The sequence below is a fragment of the Hyaena hyaena genome, unplaced genomic scaffold, assembly GCF_003009895.1.
Source record: "Hyaena hyaena isolate Hyena2069 unplaced genomic scaffold, ASM300989v1 scaffold_632, whole genome shotgun sequence".
Taxonomy (NCBI): domain Eukaryota; kingdom Metazoa; phylum Chordata; class Mammalia; order Carnivora; family Hyaenidae; genus Hyaena; species Hyaena hyaena.
In genome coordinates this window covers 616,245-627,817 of record NW_024081263.1, presented here as the reverse complement: position 1 = coordinate 627,817, position 11,573 = coordinate 616,245, and the positions used below count along the sequence as shown (strand labels likewise).

The 11,573-nt window shown below is 43.3% G+C and overlaps 1 protein-coding gene across 1 annotated transcript in view; it reads left to right on the top strand.

The window, feature by feature from the left end:
- LOC120249211 (solute carrier family 22 member 9-like) overlaps nt 1-11,238 on the top strand; it is a 33,234-nt gene extending 21,996 nt beyond the window's left edge. The window contains exons 6-10 of the mRNA XM_039257720.1: nt 6,102-6,217; nt 7,442-7,656; nt 9,287-9,395; nt 9,853-10,056; nt 11,078-11,238. Coding sequence (XP_039113651.1) covers nt 6,102-6,217; nt 7,442-7,656; nt 9,287-9,395; nt 9,853-10,056; nt 11,078-11,138 — 705 coding nt within the window. The 3' untranslated portion in view covers nt 11,139-11,238. The remainder of the gene's footprint in view (nt 1-6,101; nt 6,218-7,441; nt 7,657-9,286; nt 9,396-9,852; nt 10,057-11,077) is intronic.
- The last annotated feature ends 335 nt before the right edge of the window (nt 11,239-11,573 follow it).

The window sequence follows — 11,573 nt, the reverse complement described above, 5'->3', positions numbered from 1 at the left end:
GGAGAGAGAGAGAGAGAGACAGCGTGAGCAGGAGAGGGTCAGAGAGAGAAGGAGTCACAGACTCCGAAACAGGCTCCAGGCTCTGAGCTGGCAGTCAGCACAGAGCCCGACGCGGGGCTCGAACCCACGAACCGCGAGATCATGACCCAAGTGAAAGTCGGAAGCTTAACCGACTAAGCCACCCAGGCGCCCCCAGTTTGAACACATTCTAAAAGAACACATTCCTTTTCATCTCCCTTTCCACACTTCACGTATATATTGTCATATTTTACATCTTATTTTGTGAGTCCCCGTAACTAATTCTTTACATGTAATTGATTCTACTACTTTTGTCTTTTAACTTTCATACTAGCTTTCTAAGTGATTGGTCTGCTGTCTTTATGATAAGTTTGCTTTTACTTATGACAGTTTTTTCCTTTTAGAATTTTCTCACTTCTAATTTTGGCCTTTTCTTTTTCACTTAAAGAAGTTCCTTTAACATTTCTCATAGGGTCAGTTTAGCGGTGATGAATTTTTTAACCTTTTGTTTGTCTGGGAAGCTCTTGATCTCTCCTTCAAGTGTGAATGGTAATCTTGCTGGGTAGAGCATTCTTGGTTATAGGCTTTTTTCCCCCCTCCTCTCAGCACTTTGAATATATGTCCCTCCCTTCTGGCCTGCAAAGTTGCTGCTGAAAAATCAGCTGATAGTCTTATAGGGTTTCCCTAGCATGTAACTAGTGGCTTTTCTCTTGCTGCTTTTAAAGTTCTCTCTTTATCTTTAATCTTTGGCATTTTAATTATTATGTGTTGTGACATGGAATTCCTTGGGTTCATCTTTTTTGGGGCTCTCTGTGCTTCCTAAATTCAGGTGTGTGTTTCTTTCCCCAGGATAGGCAATTTTTCATCTATTATTTCTCCAAATAAGTTTTCTACCCCTTTCTCTCCCTCTTCTTCTTTTTCTAGGATCTCTATAACATGAATGTTCATTTTATGTTATCTAAGAGGTCCATAACCTACCTTCATTTTAAAAAATTCTTTTTCTCAGCATTCAAGAATCTCTCATGGTTTGCCTCTCTCCCTCCCCCCCCCCCATTTTCCTCCTTCTTCTCCCCCACGGTCCTCTGTTAAGTACAAACTGAGGACTGATGGGTATGGGGGGGAGTGGAAGGGGGTGATGGACATGGAGGAAGGCACTTGTGGGGATGAGCACTGGGTGTTATATGGAAACCAACTTGACAATAAACTATTTGTAAAAATTAAAAAATAAAAATAAATTTAAAAAATAAAAATTCTTTTTTATTTTTGCTCTTTAGCTTAAGTATTTTTCATTACCCTGTCTTCCAGATCACTGATATGTTCTCCTGCATCCACTATACTGCTGTTGATTCCCTTTAGTGTCTTTTTCCATTTGAGTTATTGTAGTCTTTTATTCTGAGTGGTTCTTTTTTATAGTTTCTGTCTCCTCCCTGAAGTTCTCACTGATTTCATCCACTCTTCTTTTCAGTCTGATGAGCATTCTTATGACCATTACTTTGAATTTATCAGATAGATTGCTTATGTTCTTTCATTTAGTTCTTTGTCCGAGGTTTTTTCTTGTTCTTTCATTTGGAGCATGTTTCTCTGTCTCCTAATTTTCCTTGACTTCTTGTGTTTGTTTTTATGAATTAGCTGGAACAGCATTTCTCTGAAACTTGAAAGAATCATCTTGTGAATGGACGGTTATCCCATGTGTAGACTCTGTGTGCCTGGTGACTTTTGCTGGCTGGCTAGAGCCGTAGCTGGGGGTCCTGAGGCACTCCATGCCAGGGTTGTCCTGGTGGGATGCCTGGAGCTGAAGTGGGCATGGGCCAGGGTGGTCCCAAGGCTCTCCACACAGAGTGATCCTTTGCAGGGCAGCTGAAGCTGAAGTTAGTGCAAGCCTGAGGCTCCTGGGGCTCTCCGTGCAGAAGGCACCCTAGCACGTGCCTTAGCTGAGTCTTAAGTGAGCACAATCTAAGGTGTTCTCAGGTCTCTTTGCATAGAGGCCACCTTGGCAGAACAGCTGAACTTGAAGTGAGTGAAAGCAAGGCTGTACCGGGGCACTCTGTACAGGGGACACCAGAGCAGGTGGTTGGAGCTGAGGTGGGTACAATCCAGGGGGGGTCCAAGGGTACTCCACACAGGAGGTGCGCTGGCAAGTCATCTGGAGCCAAAGAGGTGCTAGCCTGGAGGGTTCCAAGGTGCTTTGCACCTGTGTCATGCAGGAGAGACAGCCAGAGCTGTAGTCAGCGTTGGCCAGGGGTGTCCTGGTGTGCATCACACTGGGGCACCTTGGTGGGCTCACTGGAGCTGGTATGGGTTAGGGGCTCAGGGCTCACTGAGGCAGTAAGCTGACTAAGGCTCCTGGACCCTATTCCCATCTATGCTATCAAGGCGGAGGGGAGTAAACTCTGGCACTCGCCAGCCCCTCTGACCTGGACAGTGTGCCAACAGCAGCCCTGCCATTTGGCAGAGTTGTAGGGTGTGCTCTTTTATATTTCAGGTGCTGTTTTCAACTTTGGCCTAATTTTCCTGTGCCCTAGAGCAGACAAGTCTGCTCATGGTCCTTTAGCGCTATCCCTCCCTGCTCCAGTTTGCAGTGGCCGAGGTGGGGGTTCCCTTTTCTATCGTGTCTCCATCTGTCTCGTCATTCTCCGTTTGGTCTTTCTATCATTTGTTGTGCAGAAGCTGTTCAGTCAACCCTCAGGATGAACCCATCTTCTTCAGGATGCATTTCTCTGTAAATAGGTATAGATTGGTGTGTCCTATGGAGGAAGTGAGTTCAGGGACTTCCTATGTTGCTGCCTTGGACTGGAACTCGGGATTATTTTCCTCCTCCTTCTTCCCCCCCTCCCCTCCTTCCATTCCTCCTCCTTCCCCTCCCCTTTCTCCTTCTCTGCCTCCTCCCCAGCCTTCTTCTCTTAAAAACATTTATTTGAGGGGTACCTGGGTGGCTCAGTCAGTTAAGTGTCTGACTTCAGCTGGGTTCTTGATCTTGTGGTTGGTGGGTTCACACCCCATATCAGGCTCTCTGCTGCCAGTGTGGAGTTTGGTTCAGATCCTCTATCCTTCTCTCTCTCTGCCTCTCTCTCTCTCTTTCAAAGATATAAACAAACAAACATTAAAATTAAAAAAAAAATTTATTTGACCCTTCATCCTGCAAAGGATTTGATACAATTACAACATTCACATCTGTGAATCATTGGTGAGGGAGAAAGAAATCAAATTTAAAAAAACATTAAGGCCGTAGAAAGAATAGCACTAATACATAGACAAAAAACACGTATAATCTCTAATATATTTTGAATCTATCCAACCATTTCTCAACTCCACTGCTACTACTGTACTCCAGATCCTCTTCCCTCCAGGCTATTTTTCTCCCACCTCCAATACTGCCCCATTCTCATCCACTGTTTAGAAAGAAGCCAGAGGATGCTTCAGGAATGTAAGCACGATCCTGTTAACCACCTCGCTCCTGCTTAACGGCCTCTACAGGTTCCCTCTTGCATTTAGGATAAAGGTCAATGTCCTTAAATATGGCCCACCAAGCTTTCTGTGGTCTGGTGCTTCCAGCCTCTAGTGGCCATTGTTCATTTTGAGCGGCCCAGTGTCCATTTGTTCTTCCAAATCGCAGCCTGGTTTTCATTTAGGGAATCATCTCTTTCCCATTGGACACAGTCTGGTGGAACCATCAGTCAGGTGCCATGGGGCAAGCATTATTTCTTTGTTTGTTTCTTTATTTATGGCAAGCATGTCTTAAGAGCAAGGCCAATAGATGATCCAAGAATGTGAAAGTTGGTGAAAGTTGACTTACCCAAGGGGCAAGCACCCAGACCTGGCCGTTCCTACTACAATACTCTTGCTGGACTTTCCTGCTCCTTAGCCCTTTGTAGATCCCCAAATCCTACCTATTTGGAAGCCTTTCCATCAATTCAGGATCGTTTTCTCTATTTCTGTAAAGAATGCCATTAAGATTTTGATAGGGATTATATTAAATCTGTAGATCATTTTGGGTACTATGGGTATTTTTTTAAGTTTGTTTATTTATTTTGAGAGAGAGAGACAGTGCGAGTGGGGGAGGGATAGAGAGAGAGGGAGACAGAGAATCCCAGGCAGTTTCCATGCTGCCAGCTCAGAGCCCAACAGAGGGCTTGAGCTCATGAAACCATGAGATCATGACCTGAGCCAAAACCAAGAGTCAGACACTTAACCAACTGAGCCACCCAGGTGCCCCTGGCTGTTTTAATAATATTAACTTTTTCAACCCATGAATATGGGATTTATTTCTTTTATTCCTGTGTCTGCTTTAATTTCTTCAGTGTTTATAATTTTTCAAATGCTTACTTAATCAACTGAGCCATCCAGGTGCCCCGTAAGATCATATGATTTTTAACCTTCATTCTTCTAGTGTGGTGTATCACATTTTTAAATTTTGCTTATGTTGAATAATGCTTAGATCCCAGGAATAAATTCCCTGATTCACAGTATGCGATGTGCTGTTGAAGTTGGTTTACTCATATGTTATTGATAATTGTTTTACCTTTGTTCATTCAGGGATATGGGCCTGTTGTTGTGTCTTTGTCTGACTTTGGTGTCAGAATCACACTGCCCTCATAAAGCACATTTGTTAGTGTTTCCTCTTATTCTATTTTTGGAAAAGTTTGAGAAAGATCAGTGTTAATAGCTTTCATGTTAGGAAGAATTCACCTGGGAAGCCCTCTGGTATTAGGCTTTTACTTTTAGGATACTTTGTATGACTGTTTCAATCTCCTTATTAGTTGTTGGTTTCTTCAGGTTTTCTATTTCTTCTTAATTCCATTTTGGTAGCGTGTACACTTCTAGGAGTTGATCCATTTCTTCCACTATGTTGGCATGTTACTTTTTTTTTTTAAATATTTTTAAAATTTATTTCTAGGAGAGAGAGAGAGACAGTGTGAGCAGGGGAGGGTCAGAGAGAGAGGGAGATACAGACTCTGAAATAGGCTCCAGGCTCTGAGCTGGCAGTCAGCACAGAGCCCGACGCGGGGCTTGAACCCACAAACCGCGAGATCATGACCTAAGCGAAAGTTGGATGCTTAACCGACTAAGCCACCCAGGCGCCCTGGCATGTTACTTTTTATTATGGTCCCTCATGGTCTTCTTTATTCCTGTAGCATCAATTGTGATATCTTCTCTTTCATTTCTGATTTTATTGATTTGAGTGTTCTCTCTTTTTTCATGGTCAGTCTAGCTAAAAGCTTGTCAATTTTGTTCATCTGTTTAAAAAGAACCAACTCTCTTATTAATATTTTCCCCCCTAATTTGTGTTTGTGCATTTGGAGGAGTCATCTCTTCCAGTCTTTACAGTCTGGCTTTAGCAGGAAAAAGAAACCAAAAACCTTCACCAGTCACCATGGCTGGTTAGCAGGGTTCATCAGTGGGCCTGCTGTTTGGGTCCACGGGTATGTGGACCATTTTCCAGAATCTGCAGATGGGTCCACTGCCAGGTTCATGAATAGACAGGTAATGTTATAAGCTTGATAAAGCCTCTTTAAAGAAAGCAAGGGTGGAATGTGAATACCAAAGAGGGAGACATATCTTGGATATGTAGGAATTGGAGTGTAGGAACTTAATGCTACTTGAAGGTAGTTACATTTGAAATGGGTCTTACAGGTTAAGGTAGAACTAGCCAGGTTTAAATCAGGCAGTGACAGGGGCCCGTGGCTCAGTTGGTCAAGGGCCCGACTTCGGCTGAGGTCATGATCTCACAGTTTTGAGTTCAAGCTTAGCTTCCAAGCCTGTCGTGCCCATTTAGCATAAATGGAACTTTGACCTTAATCCAAGTAACTTGCATTTGATTCCCTTCCTGATCTGAATATCTAACATACACATCCATTCTGATGCCCTGCGGCCCACTCAGGTCTTGTGTTTAAAGAGTCCTTGTTGCTACGTAATTATCTGGAAGTTCCTTTCACTCCTTAATCCACCTTTCACGTGCAAGGACGCCTTTGGTGTCTATTTCCTACTAAATATAATAGCAAATGGCCTAGCTTATCCTCCAAGAGGGGTCTCTCAGTGCCTACATTTTGCTACAACTGAACAGTTTCTCGTTGCTGTTGTTGAAGGTTTTGAGATCCAGCATGCGGGAGGAGCTGGAGGCAGCACAGAAAAAAACTTCTCTGCGTGATTTGTTCCACACACCTACCCTGCGCAGAAGGATCTATTTTGCGTCCTTTGTGAGGTGGGCTTCACGCTGTGCATGAAGACTATTCCAATAGTGGAGACACGAATCTATTCCTATCAAAGGGTACAAGCTATTGTGGGGACAGATTTGGAGAGAAAACATGAGGACGCTGTAAATATAATTGCATTTTTAAGGGGCACCTGTGTGGCACAGTCAGTGAAGCTTCTGATTCTTGGTTTCAGCTGGGGTCGCGATCTCACAGGCGTGGGATCCAGCCTCTGGTCGGGCTCTGCAATGATAAGGTGGAGCCTGCTTGAGATTCTCCCTCCCCCTCTCTCTGCTGTTCCCCCTACTCTCTCTCTCTCTCTCTCTCACACACACACACACATACACACAAATAAATAAACATAAAAAAAAGATAATTGCATCTTTTAGTTACACAAAGACTGACCCAGAACTAATCGTACAATGAGTTTTGTTTATTACATCACCTGCCAGGCTCATCGGCTGGAAACTGAGACTGTGAACTTCACTTATAGTAGAGGCTTTGGCTTGACGTTTCTTCACATGTTGGTTCCCACTTTAATTGAGAGAAAACTACAAACAGTAAAGTGTTTGTAGTTTATATATATATAAAGGTACATATACAGGTATATGCACAAACTTATACCATCGATGAATATTTACATATGCGTATATGCAACCGTCACCCAAATGAAGATACAGAAAAAACCACTAAACCCCTAGAGGGCCTCCATATGTATTCTTAATAACTATACTCCCCACCCACCAAAAAAAGGTAACAATTATGACCTCCATCATCATGCAATATTTTAGGACAGTTTTTTGGTTTTTTGTTTCTTTCTTAAATAGTGTATTGTCAAGTTGGTTTCCATATAACACCCAGTGCTCATCCCCACAAGTGCCCTCCTCCATGCCCATCACCCCCCCTTCCTCTCTCCCCCACCGCCATCAACCCTCAGTTTGTTCCCAGCATTCAAGAGTCTCTCATGGTTTGCCTCCCTCCCTCTCCCCAACTATTTTTCCCCTTCTTCTCCCCCCACGGCCCTTCGTTAAGTTCCTCCTAGTCCACCTATACGCGCAAACATATGGTATCTGTTTAAGACAGTTTTTAAATCATTACCATGTAGAATATTCTACAAAACAGACCGTGCCTTTTTACCACCAACCACTGGCTGCCTGTCTGACAATATTTATTGTTGCCATTTGTAGAACAAGGTCTAAACTTGATAGCGTCTATCTTTTCCTTTGGTCCCACAGATTTGGAACCTACATGTCCTTTTATGGCCTGAATCTCCACCTCCAGCACATTGGAACAAACGTTTACCTGTCACAGGTTCTCTTTGGCCTAATCAACTTCCCAGCCAATTATATTGCAGTTTTGGCCCTGAATCATGTGGGCCGTCGAATAAGCCAGACAATTTTCTTGTCCTTCTTTGGAATCTCCGTTATGACCATCACATTTCTGCCTGAAGGTGAGAAAAGAGCACAGGTTGAAGAAAGGAAATATCTCAGGGACTGCACTCCCACAAGGAAAGGGAGAATATAGTTCTAATGATTCCCTAAAACCAATCGGAGGATTTAGGACAGATTCTACCATTAATGTGGTGGCTGGGAAACAGTTAAAGGTCAGGAAAAGTTGGCTCGGGCATATGCCTATCCTCATCATATGTGAGAAGTAGCTGGTAGTTGGTGCCATTTAGTCCTAGAAGTTCCTCTAGGAGAGGAATGCACCCCTTGTCCTTGGGCTTGGACTGATCACACTTATAATTGTAAATGAGGGGATTGTGGCCATTATATGTAACTGTGTCTCATAGGAGGACCTGATTTACTGTCACTTCCTCTGCCTGGTTGCTTTCTTGTTACTACAGCTTTGGTGACAATTTACTTCCTGATGTCTAGTCTTGCATTAGGTCCCCATCCCTGCAATCCTGGTTTAGGGAAACTTTTGACTTCAAGGAAATAAAAATATCTTGTCTTCAGGCACAGAAGTATACCATGGGAGCAAGCAGTTAAGCAGTTAAAGCCTGTCTTAGAATCAATTTTACTAAAGTAAATGATCATATGTGATGAATAGGGGAATCTAGGTGGTCCCCACACTTCACCTAACTCCCAGCAAAGTTGTGTCCTTTACAGGATCCCAGATTGGTGGCTCTGCCCCCATCTGGGAATCAGCAATGATGCATGTTTACGGTGTGGCACATAGCTTACTCCATTGTTGTGTAATGTTTTCATGAGATTTTTTAAAAAAATTATTGAATAGAAAACTGACCTCTGAAGTTTCCTTTCGGGGGTTTCCAAAGTCCAACTATTTTTTTTCCCCTAATATGGATCTTTATTCTTAAATCTCCAAATATTACTCTAGATCAAGCTACCCTCCAGCTTATCCATAAAATAAAACTCCTTTTTTTTTAATGTTTAATTTTGAGAGAGAGAGACAGAAAGAGAGTGAGTGAGCAGGGGAGGGCAGAGAGAGAGGGAGACACAGAATCCAAAGGAGGCTCTAGGCTCTTGAGCTGTCTGCACAGAGCTTGATGCAGGGCTTGAACTCCCGAACCATGAGCTTGAACTCCCGAACCATGAGATCATGACCTGATCCAATGTCAGACACTTAGCCGACTGAGCCACCCAGGTGCCCGGAAACTCCTGTTCTTTTATTACCTTCTACTGCAGTACTAGCACCTCGTCAATATCGTGTATGTACCCAGAGCTTAAAGTTCTCAAGGACATTGGTAAGTTTCACATCCCCCAGTAATTATTCATAACACAGTCCTACTTTACACATGTGAGGCAGAGGAGACACTGGGCAGAATAAATGAAAGCAAACTCATGTTCCCCTTTCCATCTTTGGAAAATCTCTGATATGTAAGAGAGAGGTAATGAAAATAACTCAGGTTTTTTCATCTCTATTGATGTTGTAACATACAGATAAGTCACATTTCTCAGCTACTCGTCACTATACATTCTCTGCTTCTGTGCACTTTCTCTACAATGCATCTAACACATGCAAACATTCTAATTGTGTCTTTTTCATTTATAATTTGGTGGATGGTGGTTCCTTTGGCTCTGATTTCCTTCCTGAGTCTCCCTGGTCTTCCTCTCCAGAAATGCAGACCCTGCGTCTTGCTTTGTCGACTCTGGGAGTCGGAGTTTGCGCGGCAGCAGTTATGTGTTCTTCTGTCCATGGAAACGAACTAATTCCTACTGTAATCAGGTACAAATCTCATGGAAGCTTTAGTAGGAGCAAAGCAGACCTTTCCCAGCAAATTAACATTTATAGTGGGAAGAAAACTGATGAGTTATCAAAAGCATCAATTAGAATAGCATTGACAGTAACAAAAATTGCAGCCAGAATTTATGAAAATCTGCTTTGGCAGGGCACTGGGTTAAGTCTTTTAATGTATCAGCTTACATAAGGTACTGAGCCACTAAATGGTAGGTGCTGTGGGTAAGAGTAGTTTTTAAATAATGAAAATATGTCCTAACCCACTTGTGCACTTGAAAAAAATTGCCAGCAAATGAGAGAGTATATTTGAAATGTAAGAGTATATTGTCAACCTTCATGTATCTAAGCACTGGTGTGGTATCTCCCATAATCAAAGCAAAATTATACATCACAAATTACATGTGTGGTTTGTACTGAATTATTTTTGTATTGTTTGCACCCCAAGGGCAACAGCTCTAGGAATCCTGGGAATTTCTGCTAATATCGGGGCAGCCCTGGCTCCCGTCTTGATGATCCTAACCATGTATTCGCCCCACCTGCCCTGGATCGTGTATGGAGTCTTCTCCATCCTCGCTGGTCTTGTTGCCCAACTCCTTCCTGAAACCAGGAACCAGCCCCTGCCTGACTCCATCCGGGACGTGGAAAAAGAGTGAGTAAACCCCTGGCTGTCCCTTAGGGGAGCTCTGTGTTCTACGTCTGTAGTGAGGAAGGCAAGGCACCATTCAGGGTCACTGTCCCCAGGGAAAGATTTATGAATTTTTTAAAAAAGTAAGCTATATGCCCAGTGTGGGGCTTGAACTCATGACCCCAAGAGCGAGAGCTGCCTGCTCATGCTGCCTGAGCCAGCCAGCTGCCCCTCCCAGGGAAAGATTTAGACCTGGACTGTTCCATGTGGTCAGTGCCTCTGGTTTAGCTACAGCCTCACCTCTCCTGGCACCGACCTCAGACCTCCCCCCCACCCGACGGCCCCCTGGATCACACAGACCGGCTCTGCCCAGCCTGCAGCAGTAGGTTTAGCGGTGCAGAGGCCAACATTAGGTGCCCTTGTGTGACATACACGGCCTGAGGGTATTTCACAAATACACTCACATCCAAACAACAGGCTTTCATCCCTCGGTCCCTGGCAGTCCCCAGCCCGGGGAGTGCAGTCAGCTCCTTGGGGCTGCCGGTTCACGTAGGTGTGAGGACTGCCCTGGTCACCGAAGAATCTGAGCGAGATCAGAGAGAGGACCTGAGACCCACCCACAGATGACAATACATCTCAGAGAAGTCCCGTTGTGCGGTCTGTGACAGTCAGATCATCTGGGTCCGCTAGGAATGAAACTGTTAAGAAAAGAAGAAAAGGGGTAGTAAATTTAGGTATTTTTAAATGATCAAGCTTTGGAAAGGATTTTTAAAACTTTGCAAACTGCCCTTGCTGTTTGCAAATCCCTTTGGCATCCGGATCCCCTGGCGTCCAAATGTGAGAGTTGAAACTATCAAAGCTGCCCTCCCAGATCTTGCCCTGGGAACTTGGTCTCCAGAAAATTTACTCAAACCCTGGGACCGGGGTCATGGTTTTTATCAAAACTGGTGGGTCAAGACTCAGCTTGCTCTAGAGAATGCAGAACATATTCGCTGATTTGAGGTCTTCTCATTTTTGTTCACTGGTCTCGTTGTATTTTTACCAGGAGAAAAGGCTCAAGAAAAGTAAAGCAGGAAAATACTTTCATGAAAGTGACACAGTTTTAAGGAATTCCAGGAACTGCTACTCAAAGACCAAGATAGAGGCAGGAAAATCAGGACCGTTCGCAGAAGTTGGAAAAGTATGTAAAATAAAATAAAAAGATATGATGGAATAACGGATCCCATTTACAATTGCGGTACTAAGTTAACTATGGATAAAATATCTGCAATTAATCAAATAAGAAGTTTGAGAAAAGTTATTTTGAAATTTTTTTTATTATCCAAGTCTAGTTGACATACAATGTTATATTAATTTCAGGCGCACCGCATAGTGATACAATTCTATACATTAAAAGTCATAATATTTTTAAAGGAATCAGCAAAATATATGTAAAATTGTAGACCGCCAGCATGTTTCTGGATAGAAAGATGGGATAGTATTAAAGACATTGATTCTTGATTCCAAAACCAGACAAAGACCTCACTAAAAAGAACTACAGA